Source organism: Nannospalax galili, unplaced genomic scaffold, assembly GCF_000622305.1.
Source record: "Nannospalax galili isolate Female #2095 unplaced genomic scaffold, S.galili_v1.0 scaffold577, whole genome shotgun sequence".
Lineage (NCBI taxonomy): Eukaryota > Metazoa > Chordata > Mammalia > Rodentia > Spalacidae > Nannospalax > Nannospalax galili.
In genome coordinates this window covers 981592-1004297 of record NW_008340387.1, presented here as the reverse complement: position 1 = coordinate 1004297, position 22706 = coordinate 981592, and the positions used below count along the sequence as shown (strand labels likewise).

The 22706-nt window shown below is 55.9% G+C and overlaps 1 protein-coding gene across 1 annotated transcript; it reads left to right on the top strand.

Annotated features, from left to right (window-relative positions):
• Window positions 1–752: 752 nt before the first annotated feature.
• Window positions 753–21765, top strand: Foxo6 (forkhead box O6). Its single transcript, XM_008835421.3, has 2 exons — window positions 753–1659; window positions 19598–21765. The coding sequence occupies exons 1-2, from the start codon at window positions 1246–1248 to the stop codon at window positions 20864–20866; spliced, it is 1683 nt and encodes a 560-aa protein (XP_008833643.1). The 5' UTR covers window positions 753–1245; the 3' UTR covers window positions 20867–21765.
• The last annotated feature ends 941 nt before the right edge of the window (window positions 21766–22706 follow it).

Sequence of the window (22706 nt, the reverse complement as noted above, 5' to 3'; positions counted from 1 at the left end):
CCCCAACCCAGACCTGCTACAAGAAACGTAGGGGTCAGGGCCCAGGAATCTGTTTTAACAAGCTGTTCAGGATAAACTCTGCCTCACGATGAACTTTGAGAAACAAAGCTCTAAAATTTTGCCTGCAGGCACCATAAGAACCCAGGAAGCCCCATTTGCAAATGGAGAAGGTAGGATTGTAGCAACGCCTGGTCTAGAATCCAGGTATTCTCAAACCATTCCTTTTCCCTAAAGCGGTCCAGGGCACAAAGGGAGGGGGAGAGTTAGATCCACGCCTGGTCGGCCTGCTGGAGGGAAGACTTAGAAACGTCAAGGGTCTAGAAACAGAGGGCGGAGCATTCCAGGAGTGGTGGGGGTGGAAGGCGGGGCCAATGCTCTGAGCTCCGCCCCATTCCTGTTGCCCTGGGAAACCCCGGGTTGTAACAATAACCCGCTGACGCGCTCCTGGGAGGGATCCTTTGGAGTCTGTGGGCGGGACCACCCTGCTGTGCACCAATGGGAGCACTCAGGCTCCGCCCTCGCATCTCCCTCCGGGCAGGGGGCGGGGCCGCTCCCGTTTCTCCTTGCCTGCTCCCTAGGGGGCGTTGTGGCGCGCAGGGCTGCGGCGGGGTCGTCCTGCACCGGGAGCTCCGCGCCTCCACCCAGTCCGCAGGCGGGGCACCCGGCAGGGGGAGGATTCCGCGGCCCCGGGCGAGCACGCCCCGCCCCCTTGCCCGCTGGCCCCGCCCCCTTGCCCGTCCCCCGCCCATCCCGAGGTGCAGCCGGCGCTCAGCGCGGCAGGCGCGGGAGCTGGCGCTGGAGCCGGAGCGGCGGCGGCGGCGGTATTCTCGGGGCGGCGGCGGCGCGGGCTCTGGCACCGGCTCGGGCTCCGGCATGGTGCAATTCAGCCTCGTCCCGGGAGAGCAGGGCCCGCGCGCGGGACCGGCGCCCGGGGAGCAGCGGCAGCGGCGGTGGCGGTGGTGGCTGCAGGCGCAGGCAGGCGGCAGGTGCTAGAAGCTGGGCTGGGCGAGGTGTGTACCCGCTGGGCTCCCGGGCCGCCGCCCCCTCACTGCCCAGGTCTTTCCCTCCCTCGGTGCTCCCCAGCGCGTCCAGCCCCCTGCCTCCGCGCCCGGGCCCATGGCGCCCCGCGGTTGAGCCGGCGCCGCCAGGGACCCCTCCCGCGGGCCTCCCCGGGGCGCGCAGATCCCGGAGCCGCCCGCCCACCCTCCGCGGAGCCTCCCTCCCTCGCTGGAGCCGGGCGGGACCATGGCTGCGAAGCTGCGAGCGCATCAGGTGGACGTGGATCCGGACTTCGCGCCGCAGAGCCGGCCGCGCTCGTGTACCTGGCCGCTGCCGCAGCCCGACTTGGCCGGCGACGAGGACAGAGCGCTGGGCGCAGGGGTGGCCGAGGGCGCAGAGGACTGCGGGCCGGAGCGCCGGGCGACGGCCCCGGCCATGGCCCCAGCGCCGCCGCTGGGCGCGGAGGTCGGACCGCTGCGGAAAGCGAAGAGCTCCCGGCGGAACGCGTGGGGAAACCTGTCCTACGCCGACCTCATCACCAAAGCCATCGAGAGCGCCCCGGACAAGCGACTCACGCTCTCGCAGATCTACGACTGGATGGTCCGTTACGTGCCCTACTTCAAGGATAAAGGCGACAGCAACAGCTCGGCCGGCTGGAAGGTGGGGGCGTCCGCCTGGGGAAGGGGGCTAGGGACGACTGGGGCATCCTGGGGGCTGCTAGGTGCGTCTGTGCTCCCGGCAGGCCACTGGGAAGGAAGCTCCAGGACACCCCTAGGGGTCACGGAGTGTGCGCTCAGGGCGTGGAGCTGGCCAGCGAACAGGCGGGGACATGCCGGCAGCAGCTGTATGCGTGCCCCCTAGAAGAGATGCGCGGGGTGGGAGGTCTGGTAGGGTGACTAGGGACTACCTTTTTGAGGCGTCCCAGAGGAGCTTCCCAGCCTGTCCTTGAAGGCATAGGAGAAGAACTCATTTCTAGGGGGCATACACTGGGGAGCCCCCTTTGCTTTGTGTGACTTGTTTTACCCTTTCTACCAGGGCACCCTCTTAAAGAGCTGGAGTCATGACTTGGGACCCCTCCTGCTTTCCCTCCCAAATCTCTGTCCTGCCCTTGTAGCTGGCCACAGGGTGAGAAGTGCTGTGGACCACGGGCTCACAATTCTTTCTGTGGTGCCAAGAGTTCTAACGTCCTGGAGCACCTACTAGATTGGGGTGGAAAGCATGACAGGTCACCTGAGAGTAGTTCATGGAGCAGATGTTGCCAGGCCCTTCCCTGGTACAGCATTGGAGGGTGCTGCTTAATGGCCCCTGCTGATACTTGAGGTGTTGAGGCTTTGGAGTGGGGAGTAGCTCAGCCTACTCCAGGCATCCTGTCTCCCACTGCCCTGTCTTTCTAGACCCAGAAGCATTTAAGAGATAGGGTACCCCAAGGAGGCCTCAGTGGCAGGAGGTGGAAGGGGAGGCCATCTTGGGAAACTAGGAGGGGGCCTCATTGGATTGTAGCCTCTAGCCCCAGCCCCTTCTCTGGCCATCTTGTTGGAAAATGGGGCTAGCTTATGCATTTGGGGGTAAGAGGTTAAAGGGAACCCCTATAGGAGAGGGGACCTCTGTGCAGAAGACAGGGATGTCCAGGGATGGGGCTGTGCAGGGCGATGGCTGACAGCAGGGTCTGAGAAGAGGGGAAGAGAGGCTGAGACCATGAACAGCTCTAGATGCATATGGTAGCACTGTAAGGATCAGGGTGTCCTGACCTGGGAGCTCACAGCTCTCAGGCTGTATGCTGGCACCTCTTTTGGCTCTCCCTGATCACTATGTGGCAGGAACACAGGACAGAGAAGTAGAATTGCCCTGTCCCTTCTCCAGTCCCCTGGGGCTTAGTTCCCACCAGAACACAACTTCTTAAGTGTGTCCTGCCTTTGGGCTTGCCTCTCTACGGATTCCCCATGTCCAATCCCACCTTCTATTCCTCCCTGGAGATACAGAGTCCCCAATGCCTCCTCCAAGAAGCCTTCCCTAACCTTTGTTAGCTAGCTTAGGACTCCCCATTTTCTGTTCCTCACGCCTGTAGTATGTATCAATCATCTGTATCTTGCCTCATGTCTCCTCCCTCTCTCACCTTTGAAAGACAGTGGTAGTGTTAGGGCTGTTCTGTGCCACAGAACATCCCATAGAACTTGGCATCAAGAAGCTATCAGTGTGTATGTAGTGAGAGTAAAGAGATGAGTGAGGGAATGTGTTCAGAGGATGTGAAGTCAGGGAGAGTACCAGGGCCAAAAAAGGCCAGGAGGGCTTCCTGTAAGAGGCAAAGCTCCAAAACTTAGGATGGGAAGGATGGGAAAAGATGGCAAGAAGGGACTTGAGGCTAGAAGCCAGGAGACAACTACAGTTCACCGAGCATGTTGGGGCCAAGCTCTATGCCAGGATTGTCCCATCTTTAATGCGCTCAGAAGTCCTTGAGTTGGGTTTTACTACAACCATTTACAGAGGAGGGCTCTGAGACCCAGAGCACAGGAGTCAACTGCCTAAGGTCCCACTCCTAGAAGATGGGCAAGCTGAACTCCAACCCAGGTGCATCATCTCTCAACATCCCACCGAGCCTCTGAAACAGTCAGTGTCTTGCTGGTATTGGGTGTCAGAGGGAGATGCTGATGGCTTTTGAGTAGGGGCAGATATAAATCTTAGAATATGGTGGATGTGTACTTAGTGAAAATTGAGCCCCATGAGTTCATTTCTCAGACTATGAGTCCAAGGCCTTGGGAGGTGATGGGACTCTCCCAAGGATGTCAGTGAGCAGAAGGCCCTCAAGGACCGGGGTTTCTTGCCTGCCCATTGAATGTGTACCCACTGTGCCACACTGCTGGCGACACATTGGCCCTCCCTGTGCTTGGCTTCTAGTCCTGGACTGGGGCATTAGACCAGGAGTCCCAAGCTTGGCTTTTGCTCTTGGCCCTGGCACAGACCACCCAGGCACTGGAGGGAATCAACCCCATGTTGTCTCTTCAGTGGCCTGTCTGCTTCTACCCCCTTGCTCTCCCAGGGAGCCTCCTTCCTGGAATTTCCTGCCCTTCTGGCACTCCCAGCCAATTCCTCTAGAGGCCTGCAACACTCAGCTTATCTCAGGATGACAGGGGCTGGGTACATCTAAGGTGTCAGGGCTGGGGCCCATTATTCCTTCATCCCTTTCCACAATATTGTTGCCCACAAAACCCTGAGCTACCAAACCTTGGTTCCATAGGGTATGTGTATGGGGAAGAGACAAACTGACACCTATGAGCCCTCAAGGGGCCCTAAGTTCTTGGCCCTGCCTTGAGGATGCATTGCTGTCAGCATTTCCACATCCAGACCCTGTGTTTGAGACAGGAAAGACTGGCAGATAGGGCTTGGGGAAGTGGGTTAAATACTGTGGGGAGTCTGCTGTGCCCTTACAAAGGAGGTGGCACTGGACCTAGGCTGCCTTCTTGACTGGGAAGAATTGGGGAGATAGTCTTATGGGGAGTGAAGTGACTGCCTGTTCAGAGACAGAGAGGAGGAACTGTACATGCTGGATTTGGAGGTGGTTTACCATGCCAGGCTACAATCTAGAGCTCTCAGGTTGGCAGGGAAGTGGCTAGATCAGGAAGGGAAGGGCTGATGTGCTAGGCCTTTGCCCCACAGTCCCATCTGTGATGAGGGAAGGGGTTCCCAGGGGTCCAGAGGGCAGCAGATAGAGGAGGCAGGACCAGCAGCAGGTTTAGGCCACCCAAACCAGGCAGATCTGGAGAGTCAGGACTCCCTGGGGTCCCACTTAAAGGGGCTGGTCTTGTTCACCTGGGGGCAGAGAGTCTCAAACCTGGGATTAGGGCTTGGCCAGGAGTATGGTGGCCCAAGAGTGTGGCTATCAGGGTAGAACTTCCCCACTTTGCCTCTTCCCTGTACTCCTCCAGGAAGCCTTCCTGGCTGCTCTCAGCCCTGCTGATCCTTCTATTGAGAGCCCCAGGAGTTGCTCATCTCTTTTTGTGTTTCCTGGCTGCCAGCTCCTTTGGGAGCTCCCAGGCCAGGCCTGGGCACCTCCCAATTTGTCCCATGGTGGGGAGGAGCCCAGTGGATGGGGACTTCCCCTCTCCCTCAGGGGCTGGAGCAGCCTGGCAGCTAAGGGGTGGGATTAGAAGGCTGGTGCTAGCCCCATCTGGCCCAGGCCTGGCCCTGTTAAGTTCCAGGTGGGGCGGGGCCTTGAAGGTGGGGCTGATCCCAGAGGCCAGCAGCCGAGTCCTGCTTACTGGTGCCGAGTAGCTGTTGGGAGAGTAGCGCCCCTCCTCCCCCCAGCCCGCTTCATCAGGGCGCCCTCCCCCTCCTTTGTCCTCGGGGATCCCCAGCCCCAAGGGCTGATGGGGGTGCGAGAGGAGGCGGTGTTAGCCCCGATTGGGGGGGGTGTCCTCACCCCCCTCACTGCACGAGCGAGGGGCTGGCAGCTGCCCGCCTCCTGGGCACGAGCCCGTGCCAGCCGCTCCTGGCACAGTTGCTGGCACGCCCGGCAGACTCCCACGGCCACCTGCTCACACCCACCCACGAGCGCTGGCGCGCTGAGGGCCCTTCCGGCTTCCCGGGCCTCCCGGCGTCCCTCCCCCGACGCCGGGCCGGGAGCCCCCTCCCCAGTCCTCAGCTCCCAGGCCCCCCGGCCCGCGGGTCTAGGCCCCCACCCCATGCAAGTTGGGGAGCTCCCGAGCGGGGCCGCCGGGGGCCCCCCCGGGGTTGCCGCGCCGCGGGCTGAGGGGGACCGGGAGGCAGCAGACAGACCGACAGACAGGGTGAGGGCCCCGCCTGCCACCTGGCGCCGCTCCAGCGGGACGATGGCGGGCAGCGCCGTGCCAGGCGGTAATTGCAGACAGACTAATTTAAAGAGATGAGACGGTTATTTTTAACTCGCGTTAAGGTAATGAACGGCGCGGGGGGTTTGCGGGTTCGAAAGTTCAGTGCCCCCCCATCCCCACTTAGTGCTGGGCCCTGAGGCCTTCAGCCTGGGGGTGCAGTGCAGCCCGGGACTGAGGAGCAGGGAGGCTCCCACCAGGCACCAACACATGTCCCATCAAATTCTCACCACTGTTCTCTTTCCAGATGTGGAAGTGGTTTGCCCTGAGGTCACATACCTAGCAAGTGGCAGGCGTTTTCTATGCCATAGCATAGGACTGGGAGTTCCATAGTTGCTGGTGAGAAGGCCTTGGGTTTGGATTAAGGGCTTCTTCCTGGCAGCCCCTGTGTTTGAGTGGCAGCTGATGAAGGCCATCACTTGAGGTCTTCAGGTCTGTCTGGGCCTTGTGAGGGTTGAGAAGTGGTCATAAACTGTGAGTGGCAGTGAGCCTCTGGGAGAGGGTTGCTTTTCTGACCTCCCAGCAGGTTCACCAGCTGGTCCCTACACCAGCAGTGGGCCTGCCTCCCACTTCAGGTATCTGGGTATCTGGGAAGCAGGGGAGGGCCTGGGCTAACACCCGCACCCCCATTAGTATTCCTCTAGTTCCTCCACCTCTAGTTCAGATACTGGGTCTCTGAAGAGGTTGAAGAGCATAAGGCTGGATATCGGTCCCTTCTGACATATCCCCAGTGACTGGGCATGCATCCCCTCTGGGACTGCCATTCAATTGCAAGACACATCTTTTAAGACTGGAAAGATGCATTTCTTCTCTCCAGTAATGCTCTGGAGCATTCAGTGCAAGCTGGTACAGCCTTTTGGGGTCACTTGGGAGTAAGGGTTAGAAGAGGGTGGACAGAGCCTTTGTGGGGATCCTGATTCAGTGTGTATGAGCTGGAGTGAGGCCTCTCCCATTCTGGTCCTCAGTGTCCTCCTGTGTCCAGAGAATACTAACATAGTCTCTGAGTCTCCCAGTGCTGTGACTTACAAACTCTTTGATTCCAGGAACTATGCAGGGTTCATAGTACTGAAAGGACTTCTCTGTGGTGGACACATGTAAGTACGGGTGTGGATAGTCTTGAGCTTGGGCTTCTTAAAGATGCCTGCCTACCTACAGTAGTCCCCAGGTGCAACCATTCTCCCAGCACAAGGGAGTGTTCATGGTAGTCCCAGCTAGCACCAGAGCAGGCAGATAGGGGGTTCAGGGTGTTAGCTGGGCATTAGTTTAGTCTCTGGGGCCTGGAAAGGGTGCTCAGGGGGACAGCTGGATCTGGAGCACCCCCCTTCTCCTGGCACCCCAGTTACCATGGAAACCGACTCCTGTTTGGGAGGGTTGGCTGTTTGCTGCCTCTCCCCACCCCCCAACCCATATGTGAAGGTGGGAGGGGGCCAGGTGGTGTATGGGGGTGGGGCCTCCCACACCCTCCCCCCAGGGCCTCCCTCTTTGCAGAGAGAAACCTTTCTGGTCTCTAAGGGGGGGAGTGCCTCTTGTGGGAAGGGGTATGAAGAGGAGAAAATTAACGTCTGGGCGCTAGGCAGTCGGTCCCACCATTTGTGCCTGTTCTCCCATTTCATCCTCCCTGGGTCCTGCCAGAGATGCATTTATAGCCCCATTTTGCAGTTGAGGAAATCAAGGTATAGCTGGGAGAAGGTTCAGAGCCTGGATTTAGATGCAGACCAGTCTGTTTCTACCTCATTCCTCCCATCTCCTAGTGCCAGTGCAGTCTCACTCCCACACACTAGGCAGGCTTCCTGCTCCAAGATCATCTCCTACTCTAGAACTCTCTAGGGCTCCTCAGTTCCCACTGGGAGCCAACCAAGTGCAGACTACTCTGTTTGAGGCTGTGGACCCTCTCCTGACTCTGTCCAGGCCCTCCCTCCTTCATGTTCCCTACCACCTCTGAGCTCAGGCGACCTCCCACTGCCACCTTCACATCTGACACTTAAGTTCTCAACCCACACCCACTGCCATTGTCACATGTCTGCCAAGGCAGCTCTCCTTGGCTGATCCCTTGGGACACCTCTCAGAGAACATAGCTGGGGTGCTTGTGTGGTTTGACTGAAGTTCCAACCTTCCAGGTGATTCTGGAAGCCAAAGCATCTCCTGGAAGATTTCTGTCTTGAATCCTTAGCTGTTCACCAGCCTGGCTTGTGTTCAGTCTCTGAAGCTTTGTACGAACACAACTCACAGTCCCATCTCAGCTCTTCTGGCCAGGAGCTCTGGAATCTGTGGTTGTTGTTGTTTTGAGATGGGGTCTCCCTGTAGCCCTAACTGGCCTGGAACTTGCTATGTAGACCAGGCTGACCTTGATCTCACAGAGATTCCTCTACCTCCAAATGCTGGGATTAAAGACTTGCTACCATGCCTAGCTTGGAATCTGTATTTTAACAGGTCTATCTGGTGACCAGTCATTCAGAAGCCACCTCTTATATGGAGGCTTCCCGGCCTCCTGCTTGCTACCTGTCCCCAAGTCTCCCCAACACACACCGTAGAACAGCTCCTTCTCTAAGCCAGTGCCTCAGTGAGCCCTTACCTGTCGTCCTCACTCCTGCCCTAGAGACGTGGACCCCATACCATCAGTTTCAGGGAACTGTGCCATTGCTTCAGGACTTGTGTCTACCTCATGTCACAGAATCATTCTGTAAGACATGAGTGAATGATACATGCTGCACTTGCAAGACCAAGGGAAGCCCTGGGGAGAGAGAGATTCAGCAAATTGTGGTGGAGGAGGGGAGGCCAAGGTGTGAAAAAAGTGAAAGTCACAGTCCCTGTTCTGCTAGCTCCCCACTATTGGGGGAGAGAGAAGAGCATGTGCCCTGCCCAGCATTGCCTGTCCAGGACCCTAATGTAACACTCCAGGCCCAGCCCCCAGCCATATCAACCCTTCTAGTCTCCTGTCTTCTGACCCTTGCTTTTGCCACACTGAACTTCCAGCTCAGGATTCTGCCTGCCATGTGGCAACACATGCATTCTCACATTGATTTGCTCTCTACCCCACCTGCAGACAAGGAAACAGAGAGAAATCAAGAGGCTTCAACCATGAGTGGTAACTTTTGGAACACCAAGGGCTGGCTTCATTCTAGTCCAGCACTCTAGCCAAGCCATTCCAAGCTGGCCTGCTTCCCCTTGACCCGCCTCCCCTAAGACTGTTTCTCTGCTCTCCCTTGGAGTTTGGCCCTGAGACTTCTAGCGTCTGGTACCTGACTGCCTTTTCTAGACAGACAGTGCCCTGGGACAGGGGCAGGCTAGCTTCCTGTTTCCCTGACTTTCAGGCCCAGGATTGAGGGTACTTCCTCCAGTGTAATCCTAGGCTACAACCAGTGGCCAACTGCTGTGAAGTGCTGTCAGAACTGGCCCTGACCTTCAGTGGCTGGTAGTTCAAGCTCTGAAGATGACACCAGAGTCTGACTCAGGACAAAAATCATCAGGGCAGAATGGAAGGTCAGATCATTAGCTGTAGATGTTTAGAGGCAGGAAACCAAAGGAGGTCAACCCCTGGGGCTCTTTGGGGTGCTCAACAGAAGTGAAAGCTGGAGAAGCAAATATGACCTGGAATGGCAGACAAACTCAAACTCAGGAGTTCCCACTGCAGCAGTGGGCACCTGCAGACACGTCACTCAAGGGTGATGTGGCAAGAGGAGGACTGGAAAAGAGATTGGCAGATGAACCTGAGATAGGATGGAGGCTGAAGAGTCCCAGATGTCAAGCTGAGAACTCTTTAACAACCCCCTCCCATGCCTTAAAACTCTCAGATGAGACTGAGCTGTGTAGTGAGGAGCTTGGGAGGCCAGTGGTGCCTGCAGAGCCTATTTCTGCTTACTTCTGTGGAACCCTGGGCATCTCAGCCTTAGTTTCCTCATCTGCAAAATGGGAAGGTAGGTCTATGCCCAAACTTTGTTAGATGATTTCAGGAACAATACCTATCAAGTCCCCAAGGAGTCTTACCAGATGTTACTGCTGTTATTCCTAGCTCTGTGAACGGAAGGAACCACCTCTACCTCCTCATGCACTGTATAGGGAGAATTCACGGAACCTGCCACTAAGGGACGGGGCGTGTGTGTGTGTGTGTGTGTGTGTGTGTGAGTGTGTGTGTGTGTGTGTGAGTGTGTGTGTGTGTGTGTGGGTGTGTGTGTGTGTGCGCGCGTGCGTGTGCGTGCACATGCGCATGTGCACATATGTCCAGATGTTAATGTCTGGTGTCTTCCTCTATTGCTCTCCACCTTATTTTTTGAGACAGGGTCTCCAGCTGAACCTGGAGCTCACTGTTTCAGCTAGACTGGCTGGCTGACGAACACCAGGAATCTACCTGTCTCCAGCTCCAAGCACTAGGGTTATAGGTGTGTGCCACTATGCCCAGCTGTTACATAGATGCTGGGGATCTAAACTCAGGTCCTTGGGTTTATGCAGCAAGCACTTTACTCACTGAGCTATCTATCCAATCTCAAGGCTCCTCATTTTCACCTATAAGAAATCAATTTTTTCTTGGTAATCCTCAAACCTAGGGCTACCTATTCTTGGCATGTTGGCTCCTCTTTGCCTCAGGCCAGACTGTGTGACCTTGGACAAGGCCCTTCCCTCTCTGATCCCTGGGTCTCCTCCCCCAATACTCTGGGAAGCTCTGAGGCCTCCTCCTTCTTCCTTCTGTCCCCTCCCTTGTCCTCAGCTGGCCTTGCCACCTCCTCCTCTTGTAACCTGAGCTGGGCCTTGGGGAGGAGGGGCTTGCCCTCTGCCAGAGGCACCTGCCAGCTGAGCAGATGTGAAGATGGAGGCCCCAGCAGGGAGAGTGAGGATTCCTAGCTGGCCAGGCTGGGACTGGAGCTGCCACGCTTAGCACACCCAGCCTGGCCTCCAGCCTCTGGCCCTGGAGCTCACCCAAGCACTTGTTCATTTTTCAGTGGACATTTGTGGTGCCCCAACATGTCCTGAAGGCCCTCAGAGACTTCAGGAGGAGACAGATGGCAGATGAGGTTGCTGCCCCCATCTGGGTGGGCTGTCTTGGGGTCCTGGAGCACCTTGGCATGAAAATAGAGGACCAAGGGCAGCCTCTGGGGCCAAGGCCAGTGTCTGTGCGGGTGGCTGTTCGGGTGGCTGTGCCCCTGGGAAAGCAGATGGTTCTCTTGGCACCGTGCCCATTCCTCCTCTTTCTCCCCCCAGAGCCAGCCTGCAGGGCTGGGGCACAGCTGCCAGGCCCTCCCCAGAGCCAGGCCCAGGGCAGGGCTGAGTGAGGTCACCACAGCTGCTCCCAGGGCCTGAGGAAGGGAGTAAGGAGGAACTGCCTACAGATAAGGGAGGGGCTCAGACTGGAGGGGCGCCATGCCAAGTCTGAATGGCTTTGCAGTTAGGGGTTCTGGGGAGGGGTTGCTGGGCCAGTATGACAGCCCCACTCATGTTCCAGGCCAACCCTGCAGCTTGTGCCTGGCCTAGGCTTTTCCCTAGAGGCATCTAAGAGCAAGCACTCTGGATTGACATTCCTGTGCCCCCACTTATACTATGTAACCTCAGTTTCTCCAACTGGGAAGGTTGTTTCAAAGACTCAGTGAAGTAGTCATAGCATATGGTAATAATGCTTAATATATGGTGATAATGTTTAATATGCTGTGATCTTAGCCAGGCATGGTAATACTAGCACTGGGAAGTTAAAGCACAATATTGTGTGTAGCTGGGCTACGTAGTGAGACCCTGTCTCATTTAAAGAAAAAAGTAGTTCTTTCCCCTCACTATGCTGAATTCTAACCAGGAAGCACTGAGGAAAGGGACGGAGACCATGGCAGCAGGAGCCACCAGGGAACCCAGGAGGCTGGAGGGGAGGCTCAAGTCAGACCCTGGTAGCAGGTGGCAGGGCCTTAGGAGTTGCTTAATGCAACCTTCACTAATGCCAGGCCTGAGCAGGCAGAGGCTGCTGAGGGCTCCCTTCATCCTTCTGACTTCCTGTGATCCAAGGTTGCCACACAAGTTTAGTGGGGGAGACAGACTGATGAATAGTTGGACTGTGGTCTACAGTTAGGGGGTAGGGGGTCAAAGTGTCTTTGGGGCTTATAGAAGGGTTCATGAGGGGCTCACAGAACAGGCCTGGAAGAACAGAAACTGGTGGGGCAGAGAGAGGGCACAAATGAGCAAAGAGAGTATGGAAACACACCAGGGGTGGACATCTGTGGTGGCTGAAAGCCCGTTTGGGGGATATGGCTGGAGGGCACCAGAGGGCTCTTGAATGTCTGTCTGGAGTTGAATCCAAGCTCATGACTTTGAGGCAGGAATGAGCTTGGACTTTTGCCTCTGCTTTGTTTGTTGCCCAGACTGGTTATGTAGGTTCTGTGCTGTGTGGGGGGATGGGCACAGGTAGGATTGTATAGTCTGACCCTTGACTTTATTGCTTCAATATTTGGTTCCTCCTGTCTGCCCACTGCTGTTCTACTGCTGAATCCAAGCCCACTTGTGGGCACCCATGATCCTTTGCCCCCATCTGCCCTTTTATCCCTCCTCCATTGCAGACCTTAGTACCTAGGATTTGTACCTGGCCTCCAGATCCTGACATCATCTGTTAGGGAGCCTAACTAGACTGAATACCAAACTTAACTCCAGGCAGGAGGGCAGGGGATTCTTCCCCCCCCCCCGGGGAGTCTGACATAGGTGTGTGCTCCTGGAAAGGCTGGGGTCCCAGGATGTAGTGAGAGGCAAGGATTGGTGGGGAGGGGGGAGCTGCTCCTGGGGCTCTGAGCCAGGAAGGGTGAGCTGCTGCATCCATGAGATTCTCCCTGTGAGTGCTGGAGTTATTACAGGGGCATCAACATCTGGGATTCCAACCTTTGCCCCTTTTTTCATGCAGGAAGGAAGGGAAAGAGGGAGAAAGGAACTGGGGGTTCTGGAGAGGGTCAGAGCTCTCACTACAGCCCCACAGGTGGTCTCCACTCCAGCCAAGCTCTAAAGACAGGAGCTAGGTCATCATCCTTACCATACAGGCAAGGTTAGTCTCCTAAGAGAGGGGCTGGGCTGAGATTTTGCCCATGATGGAACCTGTAGAGGCATCTACACCTGATGGTGATGGGCAGAAGAACAAAAGACCCAGGACCCAAACCTGGCATCTGGGAATCCCCCAGGGACCATGGAGGCCAGGAAAATATGCAGGATTGGGGCTGGGCAGGGGACATAGAGCTTGCATATCCTATCTGATGAAAGCCAGGAGAGCTTGAGAGCCAGGACAATGATGGCCACTGGGGTGGGCAGCAGAACAGGGTCCCCTGCCACAGTGGGGGTGGGTAGGAAGAGTATTGGCTGTGGAATCCAACAGCGTGGAGACCTGAGCCTGGCTTCCTCAGTTTCTCCTTTTGTAGACTAACAGTCCCTTGTGGAGAGGCAGTTGTCAAGATAAGAGACTCGGCTACGCCTGGCATGAAGCACGTGGCACCTTTCCCCTGCCTCAGTACTGGAAGCACATGCCAGTGACATGCTCAAGCTGAGCTGGCTCCCACTGGCTCCCGAGAGTGATCCTGCACACTTCTTCCCAGTTCTGTACTTGATGACTTCACGACGGCAGCTTCATGAGGCTCCAATGGGAGGATCCACACACAGAAAAAGCAACAACTACAAATCAATCAGCTGGGTGGGTTAAACCCTTCTTGGAGAGCTGGTTGTTAAACATTTATCAACATACCACTGAATGTGCTTCAGAAAGGGCAACCTTCCTCACACACCCCCACCCACCATAGCACAGATAGCAAGGAAGTCTGCATCCCAGTATCCATCCTGTGGACCCTCGTAGTCCTAGTAGAGACAAGCAAAGGTGGACCTCTGGCTGGGCCAAACAACTTAAAAGGCAAAGTCCATGGCCTCTTTCTGGCCTGGAAAGATAGCGTATAGTTGTAGTATCAGGCAGCCCCCTGCAGACAGGGACACCAGATGACTGGATGGATCTCTCTTTCCGCTCATCACCCCCCAGTCCCCCTAAAGCCTGGCAGGTCCTGGCTGGAGAAGTAAGATTGGATGCGTTTGAGCTGTTGGAGAATGAAGCTGTTCTGGGAGGAGAAATGAGGTTGTACCAGAAGATAAACGAGGTGGTACTGTCAGAGAATGAAGCGGTACTGGGAGGCAAGGTGAAGCTGCATTATTAGATAAATGAGGTTGTACTGTCAGGGGATGAAGTGTACTTGTAGGAGAGATGATGTCCTGCTGGATCAGCTGGGTCGCACCATCAGAGAACACAGCCACACCACAGGAGGAAGGAGTGCGTCCCACTTGGAGGATAAATGAAGGTGTCCTGCTGGATAAATGAGGGGCCCCGTCAGGTGAATGGAATGCTGTTAGCAAATGAGGTTGTACTTGCTGGATAAATGGGGCTGGTGTGCTGGATAAATGGGGTTGTGCTGTCAGATGAATATATTACTGCTCGTGGGCGAAGGGTGTCCTAGGACTAGATGAGGGTGTCCTGCCAGATGGATGAGCTGACACCACCAGATGAATCAGACTCTGTACTGGCAGCAAGGTCAAGGTCATTCTGGCCCACTGGAGCTCCTGGAGTATCTTTTGGCTTAGGAGTACAGGGCAGTGGGAGGTATGGGTGTGAGCCAGCCTGGGTCAGTCTGAGGAGCAGGTAAGGGCCCCGGGAGAGCAGCAGCTGTACGCTGTGAGCCCTTCCTCAGCTCTGTGGGAAGACTATATTCCTTCCTGTGGCTCTACCACGGCATCCCTGACTCTCCCCACTGCCCACTTCTCATCCTATCCTGGGTTCACTTCCAAGCCCAGTCTGGAAAAGTCCTGCGATATGCCAGCTAGGGCCGGTTTATTCCGATCCCCCTATAACCCAGTATCCTGTGTGTGTGTGTCTCTTTCTCATTCCTTCATTGTGCAAACTTGTAAGTGCATAGTATATGCCAGACACATGGAGTACAGTTTTAAAAAAATGGGGCAGGGGATGAAAATCACTACTCTCATGGAAGTTCTGATAGATACAAGGCAGTAGTCAGTAATTAAAACAAGATCAATAAATTTTATGTAGGCTGGATAGCCCTTATGCAAAATGGTTAGTATCAAAAGTGTTTCTGGTTGCAGAATTCCTTTGGATTTGGGAATATTTGCATGGACTTTGCCAGTTGAATGTCCCTAAACCCCAAGTCTGAAAGCCATGACTCAAAAGCTGGCAGAATTTAGAGCACTTGAGATACAGAATTTTCAATCTAGATTCATTGAGTATTCATTTCAACCCAAATTCACTGTGAAAGTGATGGCTGCTTTAGAAAAATTCAGAATGGGCTCAGAGGGCCTAGAAACAGCCAGGAAGAGGAACAGGTTTTAAAAAGAATTGTCAAAGTGGGCCTCAAGTGAGAGGGGCTGTGGGAACAAAGATGTGCAGAGAGACAGAGATCTCTCTAAGCATATGCGGGGAAGGGCACCTGGCCTGACAGGTTCAAGGCACAGGAAGGAACATGGAGCGAGACATTTTGAGAGGTCATGGAGGGTATGTGGGCTGTGGCAGGGCCTTTGTTTATTGATGAGTAGGGCAGTAGGTAGGGCAGGGATCTGGGGAGGACTGTGGGGATGGAAGTTGTTTAAGGACCACTGTGGTGAGAGTACTGCAGGAAAGTAAAGGTGGAAGCCGCAGCTGTTGGAGGGGCTACAGCTTCAAAGCACCTTGCCCCAGGGTTGCACCATTCATGTGTGTTGGAGCTGAAACTGGCATCCAGATCTAGCACCAGAGCCCAGGCACTTGGCCATGTGCCATCCTTGATAGGTTCCTCTCCCTGGTGGGTGGGCCCTAGGAGGATATTCTTCCCAGCTCAGGTTCTGAAGAAGAATGGGGTGGGCATGAATGTAACCCACTGTCCTTTCCTTCTGCCCCTAGATCATGTCCCTGGGGCTCCAAATCAGGGTGGTCCTATCTCCCCTAGGGGCCTACGCCAGGTCTGAATGTATGTGTGGGAGGTTGGGAGGCCCCAAAAGCCGAGCTCAACTCTGGGCACCAGGGGAGCTTGGGCATGCCGGGGCCATGGCTGTGGTGGTGGGTTGCTAAGCGACTCTAAGAGGGAGCCCTGGTTACTGCTGCCTGGCAGAGACATCTCCCTCTTCTATATCCCTCACCTCCTCCATGGCCTCTGGCCTCCCAGGAGGCCTTATGGGTAAGTCAGAGTTGTCATCAGCGTTTGCCACTGGATCTTGACTGGAAGCTCTGATTGGCACCAGGTGACTAGGCCCTGGGCTGCAGGGTATGGGCTTCTCTCAGGGGTATCTCAGGCACTCCTGGTACAAAGCCCAGCTTAGCAGTTGGAGGCCTAACCGGCCCCCCCGCCCACTCCAGCTTCAGGCCTCCTCCCTGGTTAACCCTGAGCAAGGCCTGGCACCCCACTGGACTCAGCTGCCCCATTCGTCTCGCCTTCAGAACCCCCACCAAAAGGCCCTCATTCTTGGAGAGTAAGGGTGGTAAGTGCGCAGGGCTTGTCCATGCTGAGGGCTGTGTGTATCATGATTCAGTTTTTTTAAAATATTTTTTTAAATTTTTATTGTATGTGTATGAGTGTTATGCCTGCATCTAAGTAAGTGCACCCGTGTTGTGCAATGCCTGCGGAGGACAAGAAGAGGCTGTTGGATCCCCTGGAACTGAAGCTATGGACAATTGTTAGCTGCCATGTGGGTGCTGGGATTCAAACCCAGGTCTTCTGCAAGAATAGTCAGTGTTCTTAATCGCTAAGCCATCTCTCCAGCCCCATGATTCAGTTTTATATCAGATTCCATTTCTGAAAAAGCTCTGCTTTAAGAAAAAAGGTGAAGACCATTAGTTTGGATACTTTCAAACAATGTTCAGCAATCAAACTGCAAAGTTCATAGAGTACAAGTGGCCTGTGCCAAGGAGACAGACCTGGAGAGGACAAACTTGGTCTAGGACAGGCTTGGTGAGGTGAGTGGAAGGAATACCAGGTTGGAGGGAGGAGTGTCAAGGAGGCCTGGGGGAACATCCTTCCTCTGACATCAGGTCCTGAGTGGGGCCATCTTGGGCAAGTCCTTTCTTGTCCCTGGGCTGTAAGAGCCATGATATGATGCTGGGGCTTGAACTTTTGGACACCTGGCTGGGCGAGGGAGGACCAGGGGAAGAAAGATGCAAATTTCAGGGCCTAGAACATGCAATCTTTATAATGTTTTTAAAGAAAATGGAATGTGCTGTGAAGTCCATGCAAAATTCTAAAAAGGAAGCACGAGACTTGGAGTTTTGACCTTGCAGTGGTCCCCAGCTTTCCTACCCCGGTGGATCCTGGGATGGTTTGCATGAAAATTTCAGGAGCACTGGAGTTCTAGCTTCCTAAGAGTCTCTGCAAATTCTCTGACTTTCTTCCCTGACCTATGGCAGGATGGAATGTCCTTTACATAGTAAGACCAACCCAAAATCATTTGACTCTGTACCAAACCAACGGTTGCCCTTGGCAATTCACAGTCTCTGAGCCACACTCTCCTCATTTTGAAGTAGGTATCCCAACCCCTGATCCTATAGGGTTTAGCATAATGATTACGATTATGTATGTAGGGTATGCAAGACTGAATGGGATTGGTACTAAGTGCGGGTACCTGGTGGTGTCCTTCCTTTCCCTGTGCACTCTGAGCCAGGCTGGCACATGATGACAGCAGTGTTGCTTGATGGACTTCCATTCCAACAGGAGGAGTGGGAAGGTGGGAGGTGGAGCCTCTGGCAAGCCTGATACTCCTAGGGGAAGAGAACTGAGGCCTCTGAGGAACTGAACACAGGTGTGGGGGAGGGGCATGGAGCCAGGTGCAGGGGCGGGCCTGAAAGGGGGTATCTCCCTGGGGGAACACCACTCCCTGGGGGTCTGGCTCCCCTCCTCACTAGGCCCCAGGAGAAGCCAGGCAGGGCAAGCCTGGCAAACCCCAGCTGTTGCCTCCCAAGCCCATAAAGTACTAGAGACAGCCAGCCTGGAGCCTAAAGACTCAGGTCAGGATCTGGAGCTGGGACAAGGGTTGGAGGTGCACTGGGCAGCAGGGAGGACCTTTGGAGACTGGTGGGGATGAGGCAGGAGGAGGAACTCCTGCAGAGCAGTGGTTAGGGTGTGCCTGGGTAGGTTAGCAAGTTAAGAGCAGGTCCAGGGCCTGGGCAGAGCTGGGGTGGTACCTGGCATCACTGCCTAGCTGTGAGACTATGGGCAAGTTACAGCATGCCTCTGGGCCCCTGTCACACGGTATATGAAATAGGGGTAATGCCACAGGTGGTTGGTGCCCAGCATAACTGCACTAGGTCCTAGTGTTGAGATGTTGACCAAGCAGGTCTGTTGAGTAATGAAAGGGGTAAGGTCTGACCAGACAGAGAGGCTCAGGAGCACCTGGACTGTTCGCTAACACCTAACCACACCCATTAGCTCATGTAATGATCTAACAGCCTCAGGAGATGGCAATGACTGCAGCTGGTGTTTCAGAGCAGCTCAGAGATTGATACACAGCCATGATCACACAGCTAGGTGGCCAAAGAGCCAGGCATCCTGCCCAGCACTCAGCAGGTTCATGCGGTCTGCACAGTAGTGCAGGAAAGTCAAGACTACCAGACAGGAGGCTGACCAGAAAAATTTTACACCAGGTTTCTGTGGGAGTGAGGCTGGTAGAGCTGAGCGCTCACTCTGCCTTTCTCTGTTCTCAGGACAGACCTGGTCACAGCAGGTAGTGACCCCACAATCACTGTGGAATAGCACAGCAGAAATTGAGATGGTGATATGGGCAGGGTGAAGGCCAGAAGGTTCTGAGGGAGAGCAGACAGGCCTGTGGTGTTTTACTTCACCTCTCTGAAGCTGTCTTCCTGACTAAATGGAGGGGTGTGGGGGCATTGTATAAGGGTCTTACTAGGAAGGAGTTTTGAGGATGGTGCTATGCCAGGTAGGTCAGAAGGTATAGGCAGCCACTGAACAGGATCAGCTCTGAGGTCTCCTTGGCTAAAGATTATATTGTGAGGGACTTTCTGGGATTCCAGGCCTCTGGAGTTTATAGGAACTCAGAGGAGTTGGGAGTCAGTCTCCAAAAAATCTCAAGCTTCTACCTACCCTGGGGGTCCCCAACCTATTCTGTCTTCCCTGGCCGGATCTTCCTACAAAGGGTTAACAGTCTTCTCTACCTGCAGTTGCATTTTAAAGACATGAAATTAAAGCAGGTAATTTATTCTCCCCACACACGAAAGAGCAATTAGTTCTAAACAGGGCTTAATCAGTCACCGCGAGATTGATTTCTGGAGCCCTGGGTTTTCGGGCTCCTGGCGCCATGCCAGGCTGGGGAGGGAGGGGGCGGACAAATGAGCCGCGGCGGCATGAGCCCTTACATAATCTGCTGGGGGGCCTTGGCAAGGCTGGCCAGCCCCTCCAGAGGTTTGGCTGAGTTTGGGAGATGGGGTCCTGTTCTCCTGCTGAGGGTGGCACAGGCTCAGAATAGACCTCAAGGTGGGCCTTGTTCCCTAAGCCCCAGTTCCACCCTCTGGCAGTGTCTGCGTGGGGGAATGGGCAGGGCAGGGAGCGGGCACGTTTGGGGTAAAGGATGGATGTTCTGGGTTTGTCCAACCTGGTACTTACACCTGCACTCCCTCTTCTTCCACCCCCTTCCCCCATCGACCCTTCTCTCTTCCCCCCTCCCCTGTACTCACCGCTCTTACCCACTCACTTTTCTGTCTCCCCATTTTCTCATCATTTTCCTCTCCCCTTGGCTTCCTCACTTTCCACTTCCCCCACCCATGTCCTTGTCTCCGGCCACAGAATTCCATCCGGCACAACCTGTCGCTGCACACCCGTTTCATCCGCGTGCAGAACGAGGGCACTGGCAAGAGTTCGTGGTGGATGCTGAACCCCGAGGGTGGAAAGACAGGCAAGACCCCGCGGCGCCGGGCCGTGTCCATGGACAACGGGGCCAAGTTCCTGCGCATCAAGGGCAAGGCGAACAAGAAGAAGCAGCTACATGTACCCGAGCGGAGCCCAGACCATAGCCCTCCGGGTGCGCCTGCTCCAGGGCCCCTGCCTGCCTCGGCCAAGTGGGCCACCAGCCCGGCCTCGCATGCCAGCGATGACTACGAGGCGTGGGCCGACTTCCGAGGCAGTGGGCGACCCCTGCTTGGGGAGGCGGCCGAGCTGGAGGACGACGAGGCCCTGGAGGCGCTGGCACCATCATCGCCACTCATGTACCCGAGCCCTGCGAGCGCACTGTCGCCGGCCCTGGCCACTCGCTGCCCGGGTGAGCTGCCGCGCCTGGCAGAGCTGGGTGGCCCTCTGAGCCTGCACGGTGGTGGCGTAGCCGGGTTGCCCGACGCCCTGCTGGACAGCGCCCAGGACGCGTACGGGCCGCGGGCACGCGCCGGGACCCCTGCCTACTTTGGCGGCTGCAAGGCGGGCGCCTACGGCGGGGGCGGGGGCGGGGGCTTCGGGCCTCCGGCGCTGGGCGCGCTGCGCCGCCTGCCCATGCAGACCATCCAGGAGAACAAGCAGGCGAGCTTCGCGCCCACCGCGTCCTTCCGCCCCGGGGCCCTGCCCGCGCTGCTGCCGCCGCCGCCACCCGCACCTAGGCCCGGCCCGCTGCTGGGCGCGCCGGGAGAGATGGCGCTGGCGGGCGCGGTGGCCGCTTACCCCGGCAAGGGAGCGGCCCCATACGCGCCGCCCGCGCCCTCGCGCAGTGCCTTAGCCCACCCGATCAGCCTTATGACGCTACCCGGCGAGGCGGGTGCCTCGGGCCTGGCCCCGCCAGCCCACGCCGCAGCCTTCGGGGCCCCGCCCGGCAGCCTCCTGCTAGACACGCTGCCCGGGCCCTACGTGGCCTCGGCTGCCGGGCCACTGGGTGCCGCGCCTGACCGCTTCCCGGCCGACCTGGACCTCGATATGTTCAGCGGGAGCCTTGAGTGTGATGTCGAGTCCATCATCCTCAACGACTTCATGGACAGCGACGAAATGGACTTCAACTTTGACTCAGCCCTGCCTCCGCCGCCCCCGGGATTGGCCGGGGCGCCGCCCCCTAACCAGAGCTGGGTGCCGGGCTGAAGGCCTCCCCCCGCGGCCCAGGTGCCCCGGTCCCGTCCCCAAGGGGCCTCTGTCTTCCCATCCTGATCCCCGGGTCCCCACCCCGATCCAGCTCCAAGGGAGGATCCTGGAGGCAGCCCTAGCCTAGCTAGAGACATCCCTCAGAGTTGACCACAGAGGGAGGTGGGAGGGAGCGGCAGGGACATCTTGCCATTCCTGCCCGAACTTCTAAGACCTGCCCCCTCCTGCTGGGGCTGGAAGCCTGGGAGAGGAGCTTGAAATCCATCCAGCTGGGTGGGAGTGGGGAGGAGCGAGTTGGGTCGCCTGCTGTGGATGCTGACCGGAAGCCACCTAGGAGATAGGGCGGGGGCATTTCAGAATCTTCAGTTTCACTTGGGGTGGTATGACGCTTCGCCCACCCATCTCCAATCTGATCCTCAAATGACACTTTATCTCTGGTGTTAGTCCCATCATACAAAGCCAGCAACTCTTTCCGGAATACTCTCACACCTATCTATTGGCCATCATCCTACTCAGCCCCCTTCTAGTCTTCAGCCACCCCTCCGGTGACACCCCTCATCCCCAGGTTCAGTTTCCCATCCCAGCGGGTCCTGGAGTCTCCTCTCTCCTGTCAGTCAACCCCACACTCTTGCGGTACTGGTCACAGCCTCTCCAGCGGGCCTCACCTCCAGATCCAACCCCAATCCGACACCCCTTTCTCCGTGCCAGTCCTGGCCCTTCTCTCCCATATTTATAAGTGTCTGGTCGGGGCGGGCGGTGGGCGCGGCGTCCCCGGCGCGTATCGTAGGCAGTGTACCGTGGCCGTGCCGTCAGCGTGTGCGTGTGCGTGTGTGCCGTGTCGAGGCCGTGTAGAGTGCGTTGTACAGCATATTTTCATGAATAAAATTGTTTTAAATATTTCCCGTGCCTTGGGTTAGCAGAAGGGGGCGGTGGCAATGGAGGATAATTGTGGGATTGTGTGGGGGATGGCAAGGAGCCTGGGTTCTTCTGCCTGGGGCTATTGTGGCTTTTTATCTGGGTGCTGGTCTGCTCGGCCACACATTGATTAAGCGCCTACTGAATTCTTGATGCTGGAGATGTTCTTTGTGGAGCTCTGCACCTGTTTTTGTGAACACATGCAAGCAGAAAGTTTTTGCCCAGGATTAAGCCTCAGGGATTGAGAGGGGCACAGGTGTCTAAAGAATCACTGTCAGGTCTTGTATTGGCATGAATTTTGTTCCCATTGTGCAGATGAGAATACAAAATAAGAGAATGACAGTACTTTGGGAAGCCAGGGGGTAAGTAAAAAGCCTTCGAGGGTGCAGACTTCTATAGGAATCCATTTCCTGCCTTTACCAGCTGTGTCACCCTGGGCACTGTGTTGTCAGTTTTCTCCTTGCTGTGACAATATACCTGACAAAAGATAGAGAAGCAAGGAAAGAAGGGATAGGGGTAGATTTGTCTTGGCTCACAGTTCAAGGGTGCAGTCCATCATGGCAGGGAAGCATGGTGATAGGAACCTGAGACAGCTGGGCTCATTGCATCAATAGTCAGGAAGCTGAGAGAGAAGAATCATGGTACTCAATTTAGCTTTTCTCCTTCCGCCATGTAGGTCGTGGGACTCTAACTCAAGTCATCAGACTTGTGTGGTAACAAGTCCCTTTTATTACTGAACCATCTCACCAGCTCCCTCCTTTTTATTCAATCTGGGACCCCAGGCTATGAGGGGAGTAGGTCTTCTCTCCTAGGTTAAACATCCCTGGAAACACCCTCAAAGACAACCCTAGAGATGTGTTTCCATGGTGATTTTATTTTATTTTTGTTGTTTGTTTTTGTTTTTGAGACAGAGTCTCCCTGTAGC